Source organism: Ambystoma mexicanum, chromosome 4p (assembly GCF_040938575.1).
Source record: "Ambystoma mexicanum isolate Mex_15411 chromosome 4p, UKY_AmexF1_1, whole genome shotgun sequence".
NCBI classification, from domain to species: domain Eukaryota; kingdom Metazoa; phylum Chordata; class Amphibia; order Caudata; family Ambystomatidae; genus Ambystoma; species Ambystoma mexicanum.
Genome location: NC_090927.1, coordinates 299391738 through 299417191, shown reverse-complemented (window position 1 = coordinate 299417191; position 25454 = coordinate 299391738). Strand labels below are relative to the sequence as shown.

Here is a 25454-nt window from a genome sequence, read left to right as displayed (position 1 = left end):
CAGTAAGTTGCTCCAGTGGTAGAGGAGTGATTTCTGTCATCATCTCCTGAGATAACCCTCTCAGGGTTTTCTCCCTTGCAGGTTTTGTGAGTTCCTGAAACCTTTTGCTAGGAGGTCTGGGGGTATGAGATACAACTCCAAGAGCTTTGAGGTCATTACCCAACAGAACCCTACCTGGCACTTCACATTGTACACTGACAGGTATTTTTACAGCCATATCATTACATTGGATGAGAACTGGTAACTGGGGACACATCTGCACAGGCCCACCAGCTAACTTGGTGAGGCATTTGGGTGCCTTAGCAACATCCTCTGCCTTGAAAAATGATTCATCCACCACAGTTATGCTGGCTCCAGTGTCCCTAATGGCAGGAGTCTCCTGACCATTCACCTGGACACTGTCCTTATAATACTCTTTAGTATTATCTGGGATAGAGTTATAGACATCTAAATTCTGTTGCTCCCACAACCCCAGAGAGACTAAAGAAACACTAGCTGAGACTCCAGTGGGTTCATCAGCTAGTAATAGAAAGTTTCCACTTGCCATGGGTACTTCCTCTTCTGGAGCGAAGGCTAAGGAGGCAAGCTGGACCCCTGAAGGTTTACCCTTACATCTGGGATCTCCTTTCACATGGTCAGTAGCCTTACAAACAAAGCATGAGCCAAAGGCTCGCTGGAATGGAGGCTTGTTCTGACCTCCTTCTGGTCTGGGACCAGAAGGTACACTAGCCTGATTTGGTTTCCCTTGTGGCTTACCCTTATAGTTTTGTTTGGGGCCCTCTTTGGAATTTGTAGTATTAGAATTCTCTTTGGAGTCCTTCTTAGACTGTTTTTCCCCATCCTTCTTCTGAGTTACCCCAGAATCCTTGTGAGTGGCCCTGTTGGCAACCCACAAGTCAGCAGCCTTAGCTAGCTTCCGGGAATCTAATTCCCTGGAATCAGCCAAGTGTTGTCTGAGCTCAGGAGAGCAGGCATCATAAATAGTCTCCAACATAAACAAATTCTTCATACCTTCATAAGTGTTCACCTTGTAACCCTTAATCCATCCCTCTAAGTTTTTCAAACATTCATTCACCCAGGTAGCCCAAGGGGTACCATCATGCTTTTTGAGGCTCCTAAACCTCTTAAGATACTGGGAAGGGGTCTTCCCAAACCTAGCTATCAAAGCTAGTTTCACACATTCATAGTCCTTCCTATCCTCCTCCCCCATCTCCATTACCACATCAGTTGCAACAGGGGGAAGCCTAGAGAACAACCAGGTGAGTAAGTCATTTCCTGTGATGTTCTGGAGCCCATGATTGTATTCAAACAGAGACAACCAATCCAACACATCCAACTTAGGCTCATACATACCAACCAATTCTTTAGGCATCCGGGGTCTTTTAGGACTGGAACTTCTAGAGGAGCCAGAGAGAGAAACATTCTCAACAGATAATTTCTTCATTTCTAAGTCATACTTGAGCTCCATTTCCCTTAGCCTTAGTTCTTTGTCAGTTTGAGCATTCAGTTTCTTATACTCCAATTCTAGCTTCATTTTCTCTAGTTCAAAGTACTGAGGACTAAATGTGGGACCTGGTAAAGGTCCAGTAGGCACAGCAGGTAGAGCAGGCAGAGGCCTAGGGGGGACAGTTACAACAGCCTCACCCTCCTCTTCTGACTCTTCCTCAGAAACATCAACATTTTGTTCCATGTTAACTTCAACACTGTCATCTACAGTTGCTGGAGTGGTAGGTTCCTCTGAACCATCACCCAGACTTTGGTTAGCTAACAATCTTTCAATCAGCTCCATTTTCTTGCCCTTAGTCAGGAGATCCTTATGTTTACAGAGCACTCTTAAACAATCAGCAGTTTTGGCTGCAAGGGACTCTTGACTATAGCTTTCTATAACTGACATGTTAGAGGTTTTACTTTTTCAGTGCTAAGCTTTGTGGTTAGTTGCACTAAGGTATCTAAAGCACAATAAAATGTATACTCAATACAAATCCCACCGCTGTACACCAGTGTTAGGCAGAAACCTGTGCAGTTCCCTTGGGGAACACTGCAAAAGATTTAAGACTACAGGTAGAGCAGTAAACCCCTTTGGTAGCAGTCTGTACCACCCAGATTTACCTGGTAGCTGTGGCTGAGCAGTCAGACCTCTCTCAAGAAGAGTTAGGCAGTATGTAAAGTATACACAATATGTACCAAAACACAATAGCACAAGCAAACACTGACCAGAGCTTGGTTTCAAAAGTATATAGTTATTTATTTAAAATACACATAAGTTAAAAACACTCTAGCAAAAATATAGTAAAAGCACTTCAACACAGTTATAATGAAAGTAGATTCAATCCTTTCTCCTATCTAGACAACTCTAAGTAAACACCACTTAATTAAAACAGAGGTGAGTGCTTAACGTTAGATGACACTCTAGTAGTTTCCAAGAAAGGGAGAGAAAAAGCAGAAATGGGTTAGACACACCACTCTAAGGTCCAGAGCACTTGCAATAGGCTTAAAGAAGAATAAAGTCACAGGTGAGCAAAAGTCACTAGGCAGGGCCCACTCTTAGAGTAGCCGGAGCGAAAATGTGCCCAAGATCACACTGTTAGTTAGAGATTCAAAGTCTTGCAAAGAGTCAAAAAGAGGTTAGAGTGGCTCAGAAAGTTTAGCCAAAGTGTCCCAGGCACTCCCAGGTTCGAAAGCCGGGGACTAAATCTACCCCGTACAGTCGGTAGCAAGGGAAGCCAGGCAGAACACAGTACCTTAAGCGGAAAGGATCCTCCAGCGGTGGCAGTTGTTCCAGGCAGTGGCAGCAGGGCTCGACGTCGGTCAGGGGAGAAGAAGTTCTCGCTGAAGAGCAGAAGAAGAGGGTCGTTGCACTGCCCGGGAAGAAACCAGCCGCGGAGTCCTCCGGTTAAAGGGTTGGTACCGACTTTCGCGGTATGGGGGTAAAGTGTGGTATTCCGGTTGCCGGGGTGCTTGGCACAGGCAAGGCGGCCACGAGATACCTCAAAGAACGGAAAGAAGGCGAAAACTGGTTGTCCCCACCAGTCAAGGGAAGGAGCCACTCCGTTAAGAGTTCTCCTCGGTCGTCGGGAAAAAGTGGTGAGACGGTTCAGCAGGGCTCCACCGGGTGGTGTCGTCGAAGCAGGTCGGCTCAGCTCTTCCCTCGTCGGATTCTTGGTCCTGTGGCGACTTCTGAAGTCCCAGTCCCCAAAGCCCTGCTTTTATGCAGCAAACCCCCATTCACCCAGCCTAGCTGTCACTCAAACATGCTAAGTGGTGAGCCGGGCGGCTCACCACTTGGGCCAATCAGGACGGAGTGCGACTTGAGTTACCAAGGTAACTCAGTCCAGGGTGCCTAAATCCCCCTCCACCCCTCCTAAGTACCCCAGACAGAGTGGCACCACTTTGGAGGGCTTCTGTGGAGAAGCCCGCCAAAAGTGGAACAAAGGGCTCCACTTTGGGTCAGAGTTACAGAGGCGAACACCAACGCCATTTTAGAATCAAGTTTTGGCAAAAAGTCCCAACCGGAGTTATAAAAATAAATATATAAACCGGCGGTATGTTTAAGGCTACCGTAAATAATTAATTAAATGTGTTAGCCTAAAACAATGGGAAATCCCATAGGGAAATATTCGCGGTTGAATATAAAAAGTAGTTTCCACTGCCACCAGCCAAAACTCGATCAGGGGGGACGGAGACGTGCCCCCTCGACTAACAGACCCTGGGGCAATCGAATTGCCCCAGCCAGTACGTCCACAATATGATGGTTTGTACTGGTTCTGTTCAGGATTCAAGACTAGCAAAGTCTTTGGTGACTTTACATGCCCTGGGAGACAGTAGTCAGTCCCAGGGTATGGAGTCTATGTTGGGGAGTCCCTAGGACACCCCTGGGTCACGGCACAGAGGGTGCTGTGTGACCCACATCACAAAAATACATGAGGCCCTATGGAGTAAGAGACCCCATAGCCCATTCAACACAAGGTTTAACCAAGAAAACACACTTCAACATGTCCAAGAGTGAGGGTAAAAGAGTCTCACTCTTGGCAGGAGAAAAAAATTAAACCCCAGAAATCCAGCAAAGCTGCTGGGGGACTCACTAGGTAGGGAAATTCAGCCTAAACAGAGAATTCTCCCTAACAAGTAGTGAGAACGATCCTTGTGGAACGCCACTGCAGTGCTGTACACGGCACTAACAGAGAACACTCTGCTTTTCAAACCCAGATTTTACTTTCTTTAACATTAGTGGCAGCTATATCGATCGAAGTGAAGCCATGCATTTAAAGCGTATTATTGGACATATGATGAAGCTCAACATGAGCATGCATGCACTTGGATCTGAATACCTATATGGCCACATGTCTTATTGAACATTGTGTAATGAATAGTAGTTTTGGGTGGACAATTTCGACTCATTTGAATAGTCTGTATGGGCCGAAATTCATGGCCATGTGGTCAGGTTTGCTGCTTTTAAGAATTATTAGCAATTGCATGTTAAAAGAATTTGCAAAAAAACATTATTTCAGCTTACTAACGCACACACGCTTTCCTTCATATGAAAGTTGGCATTGTTAACAATTAAAAGAATATGTAGCAAAAAATCTATATAATTGTTCTAATTTTATACTAATTGAGCGCCTGTGTTGGGGATTGTGCTATCTTTCTCACTATGTTACAATAGCTCCAGGTTGTGTGCGAACATCGCTGCAGTTTAGCAGCTCTTCGCTAGGGACCTTTGAATTATAGTATGGGAATGGCGCAATTCATACCTGTCTTCATACAGGTCTAACAACCTTTTCAGATACCATGGTTTGTGAAATACATTGCATTCATTTTAAAGCATTTTCTTGAATATAATCTTAAATGTAAAATTCCCATGACCGCTTATACATTTAATCCAGAACTCTTACTGTTGATAAACACAAAAGGGGCTTTTAAAGAAATCTGCAAACTGCCTGGCCCTATAGCAGCTCGATCAAGGATCCTCCATATCTCCTGGCAACAGACCTTGTACCAGCTAAGCTTTTAGCGGCCAACCCTAACCCCTTTAGTGCCAAGGACGAGGGATTACCTCCCCAGTGGCAAGGACGAGATAGCTCGTCCTTGGCACTTAAGGGGTTAATGAAGGAGAAAATGTTAGAAGGCTTTGAATGGTGAAATACCGAAATCACCAAAAAAGGCCTTGGCACTGGGTGGGAAAACCCATGGCAGTTAGGTCTGACTCCTGCCTCCATGTCCTTCCCTTGGAAGTGGGGGACAATCTCTAAAGAAGTGTTATTTTCATATTCGATATGCTGGGGTGCTCTCAAATTGAGGCACACAGTAAAGGGATATATGACTAATTTTAATGGCATGTTTGGTACATTGTACACTCTGGTCCATGGGATGTGACAGACATTTAAATGTTATCAAGTTGTATGCTTTTACCTTGATCCATGACAGTAAATTACTAATGAAAATTGTTTGCAATCGAAAAATTGTTTATATACACTATGCATTTTCAAAGCTCTATATTTTTGACATGCTTGCTTAATTTTACTGTTCTCTATACTTAGACATGCATATTTTTTCTCAGATAAAATCGTGAAGGAGTCTAAAAAGGTTTTTGAAGATGTCCAGAAAGATTTCAGTCGCATTCGAAATATATTAGCCAAGTTCCAGCAGTGGCGCAAACAGTTTCCAGATTCCTACTATGATGCTTACATAAGCCTATGCCTCCCCAAGCTTTTAAATCCATTAATCAGAATTCAGTTAATCCCTTGGAATCCACTTGAGGTAAAGGAGAAGGTTTTTGTATTTTTTGTTTTAAATCTCGACCTTACAGTAATGTAGGCTATAAAGCATTACTTTTCTATTAGAGGGTAACAGTTTGCAATGCGTAAAATCTCAGTAATGATGGGCATTTTATAATTTCTTTCCACTTGTAAATATTTTTCAAACTTTTGCCTTCCCTTTGTCATATTATTTTATTGATCATTGATCACAACTACACACTTAAGTGTGTCCAATTAATAGTATGGCTTTTGTTTTTGATATGTGCTAGCAATTGTTGTGCATTGTAATACAATCTTGAAATAAACAGATTTATCCCCCCAAATCACTTTTAGGTTTAGTTCAGACACAGGAACATCCAGTGATTTTTGTGCCTTTTTTTTGTTTTTATATTCTGTCATCGTTTTAAAGAAAAAAGGTACAAATCTATATATTTTCCTTTTAGATTATGTTTGAGGTATTCTTCAGCATGATTCTTTTTAATATACACTCCAAAGCACACATTCCAGCAAATAAGTCATTCATCACTGCCTTTTTAAAGCCATATGCATATATCGGAAGTGTTTAAAGCCGCCACCTTGGCCATTCTATATAGAATATGTAAGCTTTTTTTGTTAGGTTCTTCCTTATGTAGTGATACATTTGTTACAGAGGATGCTCTCACTACCTGTTTTTAGGCTTTATATTCTGGTTCCCAACCAGTTGGAAAGGATGTGGCGCAGGATGCCAGAGAGGTGGAAAAATAACTTCATGATTTCAAAACGTTCATTCTTTTTTCCTATACCTTTACCACACCTATCCTACCATCCCATCTGAGTATATGCTGTATTTGAACACTATAGAATTAGGAAAACAATCCTTTCTACCGGGTGCATTTTGTAGAGGGAAGTAGCATGAGAGGAAAGTCCCTTTCAATTCCCACCTATTTGCAACTGAAGGCAATTCTAGCTAATAGTACCTGTAATGAATCCGAGGTGATAATCCCAGAAACTGTGGCATGGAACCCTTCTCATGTAGCCAGGTAAAGGCAGCCGCTACCTGATCCTGACCGTGAGGGTGGTATGATATGGGAGGATCACATGAGAGGAGTCCCAGGTCAGGAAGAAGGGGAGAACGCTTTAAATCATTTCCCCAATGTTCATACAATTTGAATGGCTTATTGCGTGTTTGAAGATTCTGAGGTTAAAATTAATAACATTGTGGACTTTGAGTCCGAGTCCCATAATGCTCTTAATACTGAGATGTGGAAGGGAGCTTAGGGTAGCAGAACTGTATTGTACAGTCTAGTTGTAGTAATGACCCACACCTGAGTGGAACCTTAAACATTTTAAGGGCCGTCAGGTGCGGGCCATTATAGAGAGGCAGTGGGAGCAGCAGAAGCAGGAGGAAGTAGATGCTACAGCTGCCGCTGTGTTGCAAGCGGGATGCCGTTTCGAGTGAGTGGCAGAAGTCCGGAATCGTGAATGCAGAGGACATGCAGCGGGAAGCAGCACTAAGACTAACTGTCCTGTAGGAGAGAGAAGCCAACTTATTATGGTGAACAAGAAAGACACCGATGTCTAGGCAAACAAGTCAGGGTATAGTAGCAGAGTAGTAAGGGTTAGACTTGAAAAGTGTGAGAGTGGTCTATGTGACTTACACAGAGCACTAAAGTAATTCCAGTATGAGAGGAAACTACATAAATATACAATTATTAGGCCTTCATGATACACTCTAAGCAATGAAAACCATCGGTAAGTATTATCAGAAAACATCTATCAAATGTGTGTATATACGCATTGTTAAAGGGATGTTATGTTTAAGTTGCACTAATAAAAACCTATGAAATTTATTGAGAAGAACCATTGTTAAAGGGACGTTATGGTTGGCAAAGTGAACGGAGGATAGCACAGTGGCAATACGCTGATCTTGGAAGCAAGACCACGCAGAGCGACATTGGTTTGAATCCCGGATCCGCGCTTAGAAACTGAACTCTCGTACATTATTAGGCGCTTTATAAAATAACAATAGATTGATACAAGAGCACCCCGATAATGAAAGTCTTCAACTTTAGTTGACATAATTGCTACCTAGAATGATAAGGTAGTCAAGACTACAGGAAGTTACACTTGCAGTGACGTTTTAGACATACAATTGGAGTGATGAGTGCGTTTTTGTAGATCCCCTATCAGTTTGGTGGGAGGGTAGTAAAAAGTTAGGAGGAATACTTTAAACATCAATCAGGGTTGTGGTTGTACCTATGTTTTGGGGAAGCTAGAATAAGTGTGTACCAATCAGATACTTGTCTGTTCTTTATTGCTCCCTTTGTTCTGGGTTTTTCTCGTGACCCTGTATGATTTGAATATGTTGATGTTACTCCTTGTAAAATGTTATAAAAAGAATTTTAAAAAAGGTTGTATGTATTCTGGTTCTTAGGCTATTTTTTATGTATTTCGTTCAATGATGCTAAGCTAGTGATCTGGGAGTCTGATCCTTGTGATTACTTCTGCAAAGACAGTTAGATACAAATCATTTCTCTTCAGATCTGTAAAGTGTTTTGCAGTGATAGTTTTTTCTGTAGGGCACAATCATCTGCTTTTCCATAGATGATCTTGGCCTACTGTATGAATCTAAACTTTTTCCTACTGGGGTTTTGCCGCATTGCTCTACAACGTTAAAAGCCTTTTCAATCTTTACATAGACTGGATAAAAACTGTTCAATTAACACAAAAGAATAATCCCCATGGTTTCATAATCATCGACAACAGATCAAGAAGTGTGGTCCCGAAATATCTGACCAAATTTCCCAGCCCCTATCTTTGAAACCTGCTGCTACATACGAGATTGAATCTTTCTAACGAATCACGTGTTGACAACAAGCAAAATGGGCCTCTGAGAGTCTGATGCCTGTGGACTGTGCCAAGTCCAGAGTGAAAACTTAATGCACCTAACTCTCTTATGTCCTGATCTGATAATACCGCGGACCAAGGTTGTAGGTGCCCTGATGTCCGAGTTTCGAAACCTCGAGGCAGAAACATGGTGGAAGTTGCTGTGACAATGTTAGAATGTCTATTGCCCTAACGTCTTTTATCAATGAACTCTTTAAAACAATTTTAATATAAAAAATCAAAGATTTTGTTCTGAATACCTACATACATGAAAATGTTTGTACAACTCTTTTTGTCTTTTAACTGTTTGTTTTTGGAGAATTGGCAAAGTTTTGTAACAAATGAAACGCCAAATAAATAAAAAAAATTAAAAGCCTTTTCAATATATACATAGACTTTTTGTTACCTATTGTGCACCTTTACCAAGGAAACGGCTTCCAAGGTTTGGAATAACACACAGGATTTGTCTGTTCACCACCATTTCGAAGAATAGCCTTCCCCTGAAGATATTCATGCTTGGCTAGTTTGGGTCAAGGCAGCGGCAATACGTTTTTTCTTTTTAAGATAACCAACTTAATATTGCCTGCAAAGCAGCCACCTATATGATGGGGAGGAGTTTTTCAAACACTTGGAATAGGATGTTTGTTCTAAACAGAATGTGTAGATTGGCCATGCCCTGCTGAGAAATTCTGCAGGCTGGTATGGAATGTTTTTTAGCAGTACCATTCCCCTAGGTCATCTTTTCTTAGAAAACCTCTCGGCTGTCTAGGGGAAGAAATGCCGGGTTATGGGAGCACATACAAATGACTTAATATAGTGACTTAGTCCTGCAGCGTTTCTTCCTCAATAAGTCAACACACTACTGTCCACTCTCTCTAGTCTGGGTAAAAATGGGTATAGCTGGAGATTTTGAAGCAGTTTGTCTCAGAAAAAACCTTCTATGCGAGATGTCTGGGCCTGGCAAAGAGATGGGGTCATGCCTGTTTTTAGGATTCCCAAGGTTTGTGCAAAAGAACTCTGTTCTGCTGTTGAAAATAACTTTACTGTACTCTAGAGGACGTGTGGCTGAAGGATGTGAAGTAGAAGAGGAGTTTGTTGTGTAGATTTAGCTCACCAGACCCTGTATCGTTGTATCATTTTGGTAGCCATTGGAGAACTAATGCAGTTTAATTTGTGCTCTGTGCCATTTTGTTTCTTGGGCTTTGCTTTGGGGAACCACGAGGCAGGCTTAAATTAGGGGTTGTACACAAATGGGCTCCCTTTTTAATACATTCCTTCACCCTTTGTAGGGTTTTGGGCTGGTTTAGGCAAGTTCATAGCCCAGGACCTGCCAATACTTGGTGTGTGGGCTGTGATGACTGTTTAGCAGTTTTTGTGGCCAATCTCTATGGTCACCAAAATCTTTGTTTGAAGCATAGTTGCAATATTGAGGTCTGGCTTATTAGGCAAGCCCCTGATTGCATGGGATATCTAGGGGAGATCTTGTTCCCACACTCAATTCTGTAAGATTTGTAGAAGTGCTGCAGGTTTACTTATCTGCTGGAAGATTTTCACCATCTTGAAGCTGTTGCTGTATTTTCAGGAATATATCTGCCAACCCAACTCGGCCTCAGGAAATGGGATGCTCTACGGTTTGGATTTTAGGCTACTTGTTGTCCCTTGTGGGCTAGTTAAAAAAAAAAAATGATTACTTGATTTAATTGCTTTACAATTTTTACAAGACTGTTACTATGGGACGTATCTCCTAATGTCCATTTCCAGTTCAAGATTGAAAAATATAGAATTAAAAGAAAGTCTCATTCTTTTTCTAGATCCTGTTCCAGACTGATATTCTGAAAAAAGAATGCTACAGTGATCACCCATGATGTCTTGTCACCATTCATTAAACGGGACCACCATACTTCCTCCTCGCACATATTGAAGTCAGTGAACAGGCGCCCTAAATAGATGTCTCTTGCTTCCTGGGTCCTTGTACACGATAGCAACAGGTGTCTGATTCCACTTGCTTTTCCTTTTCGCAGTAGCGGCAGCTATTCGAACCTGATCTGCCTCTTATGGCAAGGATCTCATTAGTTCTTAGCAGATTCAAGCGTGCTCTCAGAAAAATCTAACGCAATCTTTTGTTGGGAAATTTTGCCAAATATCCCAGTACTTGATTTGCCTTTTTGGTGTTAGTAGGGAGGCTCATAGTTAATTTGTTTTAGCAGCTACTTCAAGGGTCTTTATCCAGTCCGTTTCGCCCAATCTTTTTTTAAAACTTTGGTCGGGTTGCACCTTAGTTCTTCTTCCGTGCTTCCAATCTCTTCCAATAGGTGATTATTCGCAAGTGGCCAGTTGTTAACACTTTATTTCTGCCTTCCACAAGTTCTTTATAGATTATGTCAAAGCTTTTCTGGGCGAGAAGGAAGTAGGACTTTCCTGTATAGCATTAAGGTATTTCGAGCCATCACTGAATTTAACGATTCCAGGCTTAGTTCTCGACGAATAGAAGCAACAGGAGTCGATTGTGGCAGGCCCAAAACTGTATGCCAAAAGTATCCCTCCAATTTCTGCCACATTTTTTCTGGAATGTAGGGCATTGCTTCCACTCCATAAGCCAACGCTGGGACAACTTTGTCTTTATAGAAGTTCAAGGTCGGGATGAGTGAAAAACGACCATATTTCCTGTCGACGGCTTTGGTCTGGCAGGCCAGTATTTTGATCTTTTCTTGGAGGGTTGCCTGCATTGGGTTTTCCAGCCAGCCATTGCTCACAGTTACGCCCAAATATTTGAAGCTTTTTACTTTTCCCAATTGGACTCTGTCCAAGTACCAATTCAACTTTTCTGTTCGCTTGGATGTTTTCTCAAATGATTGGTTTTCTCTTTGTTGAGCTCTGTTATTCTCTTTTATATATTCTGACAGATTGTTCTGTTACCTCTGGAGACCGATCGCTGTCTGGTCTGATAGGATGATATCATCAGCATATAGAAGGCGCGAGACCTTAGTATCACCTATCGTTGGAGGAAAGGACCTAATCCTTTGTTCGTAGATCTTTAAAATCTCAATATATGAATTATACAAGGCTGGTGCAAGCGGACAGCCCTGTTTGACTCCTCTTTCTGTCGTTATCTTCTTCGACAGCAGTCCTGCTCGATTAAGTCTTACTCGCATTGATGTATCGGAATAAAGAGCTTTTATTGGTTCCAAAATCAAGGACGGGCAGTTCCATTTAGTCCGTTTTTTCCATAAAGTTTCCCGATTGACCTGGTCGAAAGCCTGGACCAGGTCAACAAATGCCATGAACTCTAGGGCTTCCCTCCATGACCTTCGCTTTCAATGTACTCAACAGTACAATATTCAAGTCCTCATATTTTTAACTAATCCAGCCTGGAAAGGGTCTGTACAGTCGGCCTGACCAAGGACCCAAACGCTTTCCCAATTACATCTAAAAGTGCAATTGGGCGGTAATGCCACGGATGTTCTTTTGTTCCCTTTTTGAAAATTGGTACCACGTTAGCAGTCGTCCAGGATGGTTGTTTGGAGTTAGTTTGCACACATCTTCTGAATATTTCGCTAATAAAACGGGCCCACTCAGCCGGATGGTTTTTCAGATCGATATTGGTGATCCCATCCGGAACTGGAGCCCTCGAGCAGTTTAGGTTGCTGATCTTTGCTGGACGTCATATGGCACGTCCCAGTTTGTAGGAGATTTAACTTGAGGAGTGAGATCTTCGGCTGGATTTTTGAAACTGTCTGTGAAATGGGTCACCATCTCTGCTCCCCTACATTGTTTTGTAGGGGGGAGTCCGTGTTCTTTGAGGTAGACTTTATTAATTACCAGAATTCTCTGGGCTATCTTCATACTTCCACTGCTTTTCCCCCACCCCAGACATTCTTGGCTGGTTGAGGCTGCCCATGCTGGGGTCTATTTCTAGGCCATTTTACTGCTGCCTCCCATTTGTACCGTCTGATCTCCCACCTTGGTGTTGGAAGAGGCCACCTCCCTCATCTGCTTGTGTGGACTGTCCTAAAACACCCCCACCATAATCTTCTTGGTCTGACCACCATCTGCTCTTGAGCTGCATTGCTTTGTCCTTTAAGCTGCTAGAACCTGTGTGCTTGGGTTTTTCCATCCTCCTGAAGCCCACCTCCATTGTTTTTCATTTCTGGCTGGTGGGTCCCACTCAAAAAAGGGTTGTTGTTGGTCCAGAGTTCATGACCCTGGGTGTTCAGATCCTTTAACTTGACTTAACAAAGAGCAGTACTCGGGTTGTTTCGCCTTCCTGGAACCGTTGTTGAATTGCTACCATTCGCACCTACCTCTGGGGCTTGGGTTGGTGCGTTATTTTTGATCCTTACCCTCAGGGGTCCCTGTGGTGCCAAGTTGAAGATCTTGGCAGGTGTGCTTCTGAGTTAATTTGCCTGCCTGTTACCTCTCATAAGCAAACCATCAATAAATGCATTCACTCAAGAGAGCTATTAATGATATTTATAGTTCTAATGGGACAATCTAACTTCGAAGCACAATCCAAGTCCATAATTGCATCGCCTCTTACCGGAAAGTGCATCAAAAGCATGTATTGCTATCAGAGAAAAATAATCAGACAAAGAAGTAATTACTTGGTGTTTCTCTTTGATAATTGTGACAGTGCCATGGTCGCTGTGGCGTCGGTGGTGCTTCAGAACATGATTGTTTCATCTCGAGATTCCAGACCCGCCATGCACGGTCTAATTGTTTTCAAGATGGCGCCCATGCTATCGGTAACTACATCATTCGGCATCTGACGCCGAACCGGTGGGTTGCAACCCTTGCATATTCCCGTGTAAAACGATGTCCACTTCCTCCCTCTGCAATTCTAATTCCTGCACTCTGCTCTTCTTCACTGCTACTTGCTGCTGTTTTCATTACAGCTGTTACCCTACCTTCCTGTTTGGATGCTTGCAATCTACAGTCCTTTGGATCTCCATTTCAAGCTCCTTCAGCCCAAGTCCACAAGTTCGTTTTTTTGCCTTCCTGGCTTTTCCTCCATAACGGTCTGTTCCTCTAGTCCGCACCAGTTCTTGTTCCCGTTACTTCAGGCAACACTAACACTGTGGCGGCAGGTCGGGAATGGCCTTACTTGTTCAGCAAACAGCATAGAGACAATCCAAGAGCAAGCAAGAAGAAATAAGGAGCCTCCAGTAAAGACGACTACGTTAAATACTCTAAAGATAAAGCTAAGCATCATGTGTTCACATGTCTTGTGGTTAGTTTCTAATGCATGTTAAAGAAATGGCAATTTTAGTATGCTGCATTATCGTTTTCGAATGCACAGAATATTCTACTTCATGTATCAACCCAGATTATGATTTTTTGAAAGAATAACTATTCCTCATCAATCCCCTTGAATTATTTGGGTATATTTAGATAAGGGTCCTCTCACTTTCATACAATCATTGTTGAAATGTTAATGTTGGTGGCAAGAAGAGGGCTCTAAGCCTACCATGGAAGATAGTGCATTTCCCACCAAGGGGCCTAATAAAAGGGATGGTGTCAGAAGGCCCCAGGAGCAACACAATATAGGGACCACCCTTAGTGGAGTAGGGTGTATGATTTCTGACTGTGTCAAAGGCCCAACAAGACCTCTTGCCTTGGGCATGGGTGAGGTCGTTGGTGATCATTGGAGACCACCCCCTGAAAAGGAGGTTGTGTGGCGGTCGCGGGTGCATGTGACCAGTCTATATCGCCCTAGGACGTTACCTCTGCCTCTCGAGGCCCGTCCATCTAGTACTTCGATTTGTGGGCTTGCACACCCCCAACCCCCCTTTCTCAGTCCTAAACCTGATCCCCCTAGGGGCCACCAGAGGGCAGGCCCTTCACTACCCAAGGACTAGTGTGCCAAAAGGCATGCAGGCTCCCAAGGTTTACTTGACTAATTTTCCACGGTTGGCAAGAAGGGACTATGGGGATGCCAAATCACTCAGAAACAAATGCCTACATTGGTTCAGGGTGACTAGGGGGTGTCCCTCAGCAATTGGGGGGGGTGGGAGGGGCTCCTAAAATATGATAGGGGCATTCTATTGCATATGATGATAGTGAAACCTTCGGGAAGTGCTAAGGACAGTGCAGGGCCAGAGGCTTGGTAAAGCCATGTTTCAGTAATAGCCAGTTGGTCTAGGTTCAAGGTCATGATTAGATCGTTGATGTCCAGTGCATAAGCGAAAGGTGACCTGGCATTGATGAGGGCTCCGTATAGTATGGGGTATTGTTGCGGTTCTGACATGGGGGTGGGTGTGGGGGGTGGGCAGGATTGAGGTTGCAGGCTAAAAATGAACTTGTGGCAGCTTTCCCTTCTGAGCTAACAATGGAGCATTGCCAAAGCCTTATTAAAAAAAGTGATTTCCTATAGATTTAAACAGGAATGTACAGGCTATCAGCTATGCATTATTATGCTTAAACAAATGATCTTGTGATCAATAACTCCAAAACAAAAATCATGAGATTTCCCGACCCTTCGCTATAAAAAGATGGGCTTTAAATGGATGTTGGGAGACACAATAATCGATGTGGCAGAACAGTTTATGTATTTGGGAATCCCTATTTTCAATAAATGGACTGACGGACATCAAAAAGTTGCTACACACAAACATGGATGGTTTTGTATGAAATATAAGAAATGTCAACAACAGATTTGGGAGGTATTCTTTGGTGCTGATAATTAAATATTATATAACTAAAGTAATCCTGAAGATGATCTTCGGTTTAGAGACAAAGTTACATCTCAACACTGAGGTAATGAATGCCCTTGACAAATACTACCCCCTACATACGAACAAAGGACATTGTAGGTCACCTTCGATTTCTGTGAACTTATAAAGAAACTCTGCCTTTGGGCCTCATTCCTCTATTTCATCATGGAACTGCTCTGTGATTTGCAGTATCCTTATGATGTAGTGTAGGGGTACTGTATTCATATATATTGATGTGTTCATAATACATTTGCACTTCTCTACAATGGCTAACACAACTAGTAAATTATGCTATAACTGACAAGTTATTTCTTCCAGATCGGTCACATATAGCCGAGTTCCTCGGGTCTCTGCTGATACCATGGGGAACAACGCCTGGGGATGATAGGTTCACTGTTAAGTTTTATAAATTATACCGTTTTACTCTGGCTCTGTATTTAGTTGGGGTTTTCAACATGGTTCTGGGGGGTGGGGGGTGAACTGCCACAAACAATGATGGGGACCATCATTATAGTGATTACGAAAGAGGGTAAAGACCCGACACAGTGCTCTTCGTATTGCCCCATCTCCCTACTCAACACAGATGTCAAGATACTGGCGAAGCTGCTAGGGAATAGATTAGAGGGAATATTACCTTGGTACATGGTGATCAAGTGGGCTTTGTCAGAGGGCGACAGGGTTCGGACAACATCCGGAAAACAATCTATTTTAATGTACTATGCCTGGTCTCTTTAGATTCTGAAAAAGCATTTGATAGAGTGGAATAGGACTATGCTTTTGGGAAAAATAGGGCTTGGGGATATTTTTTGGAGAGGGGTTTCAGCATTATTCAGAGAACTGTTTGCGTGAGTGCAGGTTAATGGTGGTCTATTGGTGCCTATCCCTCTAACCAGAGGTACAAGGCAGGGGTGCCTGCTTTCTATACTAGTTTATGCGTTAATGGAACCCCTGGCAATAGAGATTTGCGTTCATCAAGGGATAAAAGGGATTATATGAGAAGTTGAATTCAAGCTTTCCTTGTTTGCAGATGATATCCTGGGCTATCCAGGGGACGTACAGTCCTCTCTCCATGCCTTGCCATCTGTCGTTGAATGATTTTGAGCTTTTTCGGGTTTGAAGATTTATACATCCAAATCTTCCATAATGACGTTACGCAGACTGTATCTTTGCCTGGATCACAGGAGACAGATACTTAATATAGGGGTGGAGAAGAGTGCGATTAGATACCTTAGTATTTTACTACCGAGAGATCTATCGAAGCTTTCTGGGTATAAGTTTGACCTTCTCTTAGAGATGATCAAACTGGACTTTGAGGTGCGGCCCACTGATATTGCCTTGGTACGGTCGAATGACAGCGATAAAGATGAATGTGCTCCCCCCCACTCTATATCTCTTTACAGCTCTCCCGACGAAGCTTCCAGATAGCTATTTTGTGAACCTACAATAAACAGTGAGCAGGTTTGTCTGGCAAAACAAGTGTCCCAGGATTAAGAGGGCCCCTCTCACCCTTCAGAGGGTTTGGGTTCCCTGACTTTTTCCTGTATTACCTAGTGGCCCAATTGCGAGTCCTATTCGGGCAATTGAGGGACGATCTGGTGACATTTTGGACGGATCTAGAGGATATGGATTCCCTCCCGGCGAAAGTGAGACCTATTATGGGCCCCAGGAAAGGCCATACTGAGAAGACTGTGGGACCACCCGACGCTCGGGGTGCTATGGTCTTTGTGGAGGCATAGTGGGCATAATGATAAACTATCCTCATGGCGATTGCCCATGACATCAGTGTGGGGTCCTTCAGTGGACCTAGGTTGGAAGGGCTTTTGTGGGTTTACATGGTTGGTTTGATATGGGATTAGAAAGAGCTGGGCAGCTGTTTTAAAGATGAAGTCCTCGTGTTGTAAGAGGATTCAATTCAACACTACAGCTAAGTCAATGCCTAGTCTGGGATACTGAATGGAAACCCTTATTGATATATCTTTATGTCCAGTTCATGCGTTCTGGATGACTACTCCTATATAACACCCCTCTCTTGGAATCCCCCTGACCCCACTGAGCCAAGAAGTAGTTCTGTTTTGCAAGTTAAAAGGTTTATTTGAGAATTTAAACAATATATATATATATCACACTTTATAATAAATTAATAATTGAATATCACACTTAATCTGATATGATAAAGATTAACAACGGAGAATCTGGCACTAGCCCACTTCTTTATAATCACTAAGGAGTTGACATGAAATGGATAAGGTAGCACACTGGTAAATAGGGACAGAAGAATAATGTGGTAGAGAATGCTTTATAGGGTTCAAGGAAATGCAAGGTTGAATGAATGAAATGCAGTATAGAAGATAAACTGATATGGTTTCACAAAAGACAAGGTAACAAGGTAATCACTTTCCCTTTGTGGCAATTCACCCCCCCCCCTATACAATGTAAGGAGATGGAAGGAAGAGCACACAGTTCAGGTATACAATCACAATGTAATACAGAGTTCCAGTTTCCCAGCAAGCTTAGAGGAGAATAGATATGAGTTTTACACAGGCTCAAAATGCTTTAAAATGTGATAGCAATATATTGGAAAATGTGCTGAAATGATTTTAATTCCCTTCAGGAGGTTCAGGTTGAGGATTAGTTGGTTTAAATTAGTTCAGGCTTACTTTAGCAATGTTCTAGGAATGATTGGCAGGTTAAACGAATTTTTGGCAAATGAAAGCAAGGAAGCTGCTGTTTTCACACGTGGAGAAATTTGCAAATCGTGGCAAATTCGCGAGTGCGTTTTTCGCGATTGCGGCAAAAGTATAGGGAGTAGGAATGCGGTGCTAGGTTCGTTGAAAAGCCAAGATTCCCAGCTTTCAGAGGAAAGTTACTGCAAGTCTCTAAGACAAATGGTCACGGAGATATGAGCGATATGGTAAAGGTCGTTTTTCAGATTTGAAATTTTAAAAGTTCAAAGTGACAAGTTACAGCTAGCAACTAGAAATGGCAGGTGACAGCTTTGCAAATGACAGGTGACAGGAGACAGTTCTGGTTAGATTAAAATAGATTGAATTATATTATTTTAACTAAGAGATTGGTTCTGCACAGTTCTGCTAGGTACTCACAATATATTTAGAAATAGAATGGGCCTCGCCACGGATCTGGTCAGGTTTTCTTCACTCGCCACGGACGGTCTCTGCGCACAGCGGTCTGGGTCAGCTCTCTGGTTCTGCGAACAGCGGTCTGGGTCAGCTCTGCTCTGCCTCTGGTTCTGGATACTGCTCTGCTTTCTCTGGGTACAGCTCTGCTTCTGGATCTTTCTGCACAGCTTTCTCTGGACCCAGCGCTGATCTGCACGGCTCCTGGATGCTGCTATCGCTGTTAGGTTTGCTGGATGCTGAGGCCCACTGAGAAGAGTTCTCAGTTTGTGGGTTTAGGCCCTTGCTTTGAGTTCTGAATCAAGTTCTTTGGAGTTTTAAAGTCTAAGTGTTGAATCTAGTATCTTCTGGATGTTGTGTGGTCCGCCAGAGCGCGTTGCAGCAAATGGAATTGAATGTCCCTATCTGTCCTGACTGTCTGCTTTTATGTGTTTTGAAAGTGGGTGGAGAGGCTAGCTTTCTAGACCCTACCCCTCTCCACTTGTCATTGGCCACTTCATCCTCTTCCCCTTGATTGGGGGAATGAAATGAAGTGTCATCATGATGAGGTCTGTTTATGATACAGAGAACCCACCCCTGTCAAATTACACACAATCTATATTTTGACCCAAAAGACATATTTGCACAGGTACACATTTGTTTAAAATTACATGCACCCATCACATATCACAGGAGGTATACCCTGTCCAAATCTGCTCTTCCTGAGAGCTTGCATTGAGAAATGGCAACATTTGCACTTTTTAACTGGTTTTGCAATATCGGACATTAACCCAAATTTACACACATGTGCGCAAGGAGTATGGACATTAATTGATGAAGTGTCAGATTTTTAACATGCATACATTTTAAGTAATACCCTCTTAACTGCTAGCTTGCCCCCAGATCATACCACCGGTTCTAAAAACCTCTTAAAATGTGGGCAGAAAAATCACAAGAATTATGGTATCATTTAAATAATTTTCACAAGTCCGCTCTATGAATGATCCATCTTTTTAGAGTTATGTTCTGGCCCCAAAGGGGTGTGGTTTCCCCGAGCACAAGGTTGAATTTCTGGTTTTTCCAGTTCTGCCAAGCCAGCTTGCTCTCACAGGCAGTGCTCCTCCCCTTTCCTTCCAGGAGGAAGCCACATTTACGACTCCCACCAATACAACATTTGCCTGAGTCAGGACAGGGCTTTGAATTACCTGGGCTCTGCAGGAAATTGAACAATCAGAGAAGTGTCATATCCCTTTTGGTGGGAACAGCAAAAGGCAGCTAGGCCTGGGAACACAGCTGTTGTGCAAGTCTCAACTCCTGCCGGGGGTAGCTGGTGGGCAGAATTCAGTTCAAATAAAATAACAATTTTTACATATGCAGCTAGAATGCTGATTCTAAGTTTAAAACTATGACATTTTAACAGTGACAAACTATGTGGCACTCAAAAGTAGGTCACTCAGTTAATTTAAACATTTTCGATTTTTGGTAGTTTTAAATCCAGTTTCAGTTTAAGCCGCTGCAGACCTGCAGAGCTCAGCCAGTCTTGTTATAAACCTTCAAGTCACTTCAGAATATAACTTTACATTGTATCCACCTCTTAGTAAGTCTTTCTTTGGCCTGCTTTGGGTTCATTTATTCAGTTTTACACAAAAAAAAGTCTGGTGTTGTTTTAAAACGCCGGCTTTCTGATAGTGGTGAGTACTGGTAATGCACCCATTTTTGGGATTTAAGAAAATGAATTCCCCACAATTCTAGGTTGCTTTTGGCAATCAGCATTGCCATTCCCAATGGTTTCAGGCTACTGTGTGGGTAGTCCAATGGTGGTTTTAGGCAGTGCCCTTCTGTGCCCATAACATCGGCAAAAATGGGTGGCAGCCTATTCTTCATGCATTTCCCTGGGCATTTTCTGGGAAGCTCTGGCCATCATGATGTTTTCAATGCCAGTACTGCAGTTTTTGAGGTAGGGCTCGGATGCATGGGTAAAAACATCCCACAAGCGTACTACGGTTCGGTTAGCAAAGTCTTGGGCAAAGAAAGGATCTTGATTTATGTTCTCCGCCTCAAGGGGTTACTCTGAGATCAGAAATGGGGAAACCATCTTCGGCACACACCTCCTTTGAGAAGGTAAAAACTAGAGAGTTGGGGCTAATACTCCATCGAGCTAAGGACTGATATTAAAGAAAAAAACTATTCTTTAATAGAGTGAGATGTGTAAGCCTGCAATGGCCATAGCAGGTGACACTAGCCGTAGGTCACCAAATAGAAACAGCATATATAGAGCTATAGTACCATAGCACTACACTCTAAATTATTAAATGTACTTTCAATTGTAATCACATATAATTTCCGCAATCACTCGTAAATTGTTGGTGCACTTCTGTTTTAATAGTTAGCCAACACGTGTTTCGTACTGAAAACCGCCGGTCGTCTTCAGCGCTAACAAAAACCAAAAAAGCAGTCCATAATTGTGCAACAAAGCAAGTCAATCAATTACAAATAGCAAGTTTCAATACATTACCAATGTTTTCATGATCACATAACGCATGTAATGATGCATCCAGATTATGAGTTGAATCGTAACCAAAATGGCAAAACAAAGCATTTACTACTTTAGGGTATAGTGCTTTGGTACTATAGCTCTATATTTGCTGTTTGTTTGGTGACCTAGGGCTAGTGTCGCTTGATATGACCATTGCAGGCTTACAGCCCCCCGAACCCCCCTATTAAAGAATAGTTTTTTCCTTAATAATAGTCCTTAGCTCGATGGAGTATTAACCCCAACTCTCTAGTGTTTACTTACTACCACATTCTTGCGCTCATAAAGACCGTGTATGACAGGCATGTAACTATGGCAGAGTATATTTTGACCAGGGATGAGGACATAAAAGCATAATAGCACATTGAATGCTTTTAAAGATGTTATTCAAACTAATGAAAATTTGAGACAAAAATGTGTGGCTAGAATGTTTATCCAAAAAAGAAATTAACACATTTTGGGAAAAGAGGGCGATGATACAGTATTTTGATCTACAAAAATACCTAGAGGTTTGAGAATATACATTTTTCCCAATTTCAATAACCCTGAGAACACTGATTTAGTGGAAAAATGGCAGGAGAATCTCAATCAAAGTTCCATCACCTTGATGGGACTTCTAATAGAACCAGTCACAAGGGAACAAGATAGAGTGGTTAAACAGGTAGAGGAATTTATAAATGAGATGGAACCTATGAAAGCAGTACCAGCACCCGTAGAGGAAACATTTTTAAAAAATGAGATCCTGAAATCACACCAAGATGAAGTAAAATTTTGAAAATCTTGCAAACATTTTCGCTATGAACATGACTTTCGCGAGGATAGGGTTTACAATTTCCAATCTAAATATGATTAGGGCATTCCAGAGATCTTATGTCGTCACTGGTTAGTTCAGAACCAGAAAGTGACCCTGAGGTTAGTGAGGTTAGGACAGGCGAGAGAGATGCAACAACCACTACGGCCCAAAAATGTTTTTTTGAAAAATTGAAAAGAATAAGAAAGGTCAATTTCAAGAAAAGCAGCAAAAGGGTTCAGTTCCAAGAACCACCGGTTGCAAGTATCTTAACCAACCCAGGACAAAGCGAGGAACCAGAGGTGGGAAAAGGGGAAGAGGTTGAAGGTCCAAATGTCGGGCCACGTTTAACAAGATCCTGGATGCAAAAACAGAGAACCAGAAGACAGTGAATTTAGTGATGAGCTTGTCACAACGGATCCTGAATGAAGTAGAAATTGTAGTTCTCAATCAAGGGTTATCATTTGCTCCTATGTTCCAAGCGTTTGGATCAACACACAAGTGGACTTATATAAGTTCATTTGAAAGTTTAAATGAAAGTTTTTTCCATCATAAGCAATTCAGGACAACGAAGCAGAGGATAGTACCCGACAGTGAATTTACAATAACTGATATCATTAATACACAGCTCCTGATGACCTTAGCAGAGTGTGCATGAGTTGGACATTTTGAAAGAATGGGATATAGACCCCAAACATCTCGCAAATTATGAGTCAAATCAAGATTTACACAATTTTTCGGAACTGAGAACGCAATTGAGATTTTTCATAAAGTTGTTTTTCCAGACATTCACAAATTGATAGCTAGAAAGGTTGTCTTATCTAACTGTGTGCTTAGCATTAAAGCTGAGAGACCAGCATTAATCTCCCTGAAGAGTGATAAGTACATTGTGATTAAGCCAGCTGATAAAGGGGGCCATGTAGTAGTCCTGGACAGAAATGACTACGTAACCATGGCAGAAAGACATCTCAATGAACCTGGCTGTTCTGAGAGATTGAAAACTAATCCAGTTAGGGACATTTTGGATGAGGCAAACAAACTGATTGATAAATGGTCAAGGACAGGACTTGTAACTGATGATATCAAATTCTTAACATTAGGCAGTCCGAACTTGCCCACAATCGATTTTTCTCCCGAAGATTCATAAAACCTTTGGCAAAATACCAGATGGACGGCCCATTGTTAGCGGCATGGGCTGGCTAACGGAGACATATTCAACATATATTGCTGCCATAATTTCTAAAGAAGCTCCTAAACTACAGGTGTATTTGAGAGATACAATGCACCTTTTGCAATTATTGGAACAATTTGAGTGGGCAGAAGATTTTTGTATGGCCACATTAGATGTGAGGCGCTGTGTCAATTGAACATGAATTGGCTCTTAAGACTATTGATTACACCTTTGCTGAAAGATCTGCATCATACTTTCTCCATATTGCAATGCTGAAAGATTTGGTGGAATTGACACTACGGGACAGTGTTTTCCTGTTTAATAACATCATATATAGGCAAACTCGAGGGGTAGCCATGGGGGCAAATTATGCGCCTCCATTGGCGAATCTCTTTATGGACTACTTTGAGGATGCGCATGTATATTAATCTGAACACACTTTTACATCACATATAAAACTCTGGGTCAGGTATATTGATGATGGTTTTCTGATTTGGCAAGCCAATGAACCCGATTTGATGGAATTTGTGGGCTATCTGAAAGAGAATGTTTTTGGTATTCAGTTCACAGGTACTGTACACCCTACGGAAATTCTTTTTTTTAGATATACACCTCTGTCAAAAATTATACGATCATGTCTGCCTCCTATTGGTAGCCTACAGAGGCTAACTCAGTTTTGTTGCCTAACAGATGCCATAAACCGAGTGTAATTAGAAATATTCCACTTCAGTAATACATTAGGGCCAACAGGAATTGCAAAGAAACTAGTGAATTTGAAAGAGAATGGAAGATTCTAGATGAGGGATTTAGACAACGAGGGTATACTCAAGAAATACTCTTTAATATGAAGAGTGTTGGTTTCAATAGAAAAGATGTATTACAATCAAAACCTAAGAAAGCATCAGACTTAGACTGTGAGAATGATTACCCAATACTCAGCAGAGAATAGCAAAATATATGGAAAATTTTGCAAACATTGGCATATACTCACCTTGGCCTCTGACTTGCAACCATATATAAACGAAAGACCCACGTTTGTATATACAAATGCCAACACCCTCAGAATCCATTTGAGCCCATCATTTTTTGAACCAGAAAAGTTACCTTTGACCTGGCTGCACCAACATTTGATAAGGTTTTACAAGTGCGAAATTTGCATTATGTGTCGATACGCATATGAATGTAAGAGCATTGTAATTAATATTAAGGAAGAACTGAGAATATTGGAGTTCATTAATTGCAGAACCAAATTTGTTTGTTCTAGTGTACGTATGTGGTTGAAAGTACATTGAGAGCACAATACGGGAGCTCAGCATACATATAAGGGAGCATTTGAGCGCTCTGAATAAAGAGGATCCCAAATTGCCCTTATCCACCCACTGGCAGGAATGCCACCAAATGGATAATAAGGCGGATATTAGATTTAGTGGTTTAAAAACCATAGCAAAAGAACCCAGACGGGGTGACAGAGAGGGCATTGAGGAAGGCCGAGGCTAAAGCAATCTGTTAATACAGGACTGTGTGTAAAGGTCTAAGCTCTGATCCTTTTTTTTTTCTATTAGATAAATCGATAACACCAGGAGGTCAATCTTTGTCAGTGGCTATAATGTAGAACAGGATGTGCTACTTATTCTTTATTTTTGGTTTAAGCTTACAAAATGTTTAAGTGCACACAACATGCTTCAATGTACACTTAAATGATTTTGGACTGTGTATTAAAATTTGTACTCACTGTGTTTTAATTATTGAATACCGTATGTGCATTATACAATTAGCACTTACTATGTTTTAATTATGGAATACCATATGTCTTTTTTAAGAATATATGTATTCCTTGCGATCCACTTTTTCCTTTAAATGGGCGGAAAGGGAAATTGTGTACTTGGCGGTCTGTATCACGAACACATAAAGGGCACTCCTAGGAGCTAATATTCCTGCGCTTTGCAAAGAAGCAGGACCTGTTGGACATACAAAAAGCAATAGGGCAATTCATCTGGCGGGGTAAACCCCAGAGGATCTCCCTCAAAATACTCTTGAGATCAAGTGGGCTGGGGGCGCTTGGAGGGGGGGTCCTGTCGATCCAGCGGTATTTCCGAGCCTCCCATATTGGACTGGGCGTCTGAAGACAGAGTCCATAATCGAAAAACTCTAGAACAGGTGGGCCTTCATGTTCCACTAGCACCTCCCGTTTCACCCTAAATCTGCAAGGGCCACCCCACATGGGCTAATGGAATCCACTGCCTCACCTCTATACCATTGGGACAAAGCCTGCTCCCAACTAGGACTGAAATCTGGCCTGGGCCCCTTTTCCCCAATACTTCAAAACCCCGAGTTCTCCCGGGCCTAGAAAGGCGAGTGTTTGCACAATGTGAAACGTCTGGGGTTCTGCGCTTAAAAGACCTGTATCGGGAGGGAACACCACTATTGTAGAATGCAAAGAAAAATTCAACCTACTAGAGACAGATCATTTTAGATGTATAAATCTACGACATTGGGTGTCTAACTTTTGGGTCAAA

At 42.1% G+C, this 25454-nt stretch overlaps 1 protein-coding gene across 2 annotated transcripts in view; it reads left to right on the top strand.

The window, feature by feature from the left end:
* The window catches only part of GCFC2 (GC-rich sequence DNA-binding factor 2), a 945959-nt gene that overhangs the window by 585368 nt on the left and 335137 nt on the right, over positions 1–25454 (top strand). For both annotated transcript variants that reach the window (XM_069605850.1, XM_069605849.1), the window contains exon 11: positions 5558–5757. In XM_069605850.1, the coding sequence (XP_069461951.1) occupies positions 5558–5757 (200 nt within the window). The remainder of the gene's footprint in view (positions 1–5557; positions 5758–25454) is intronic.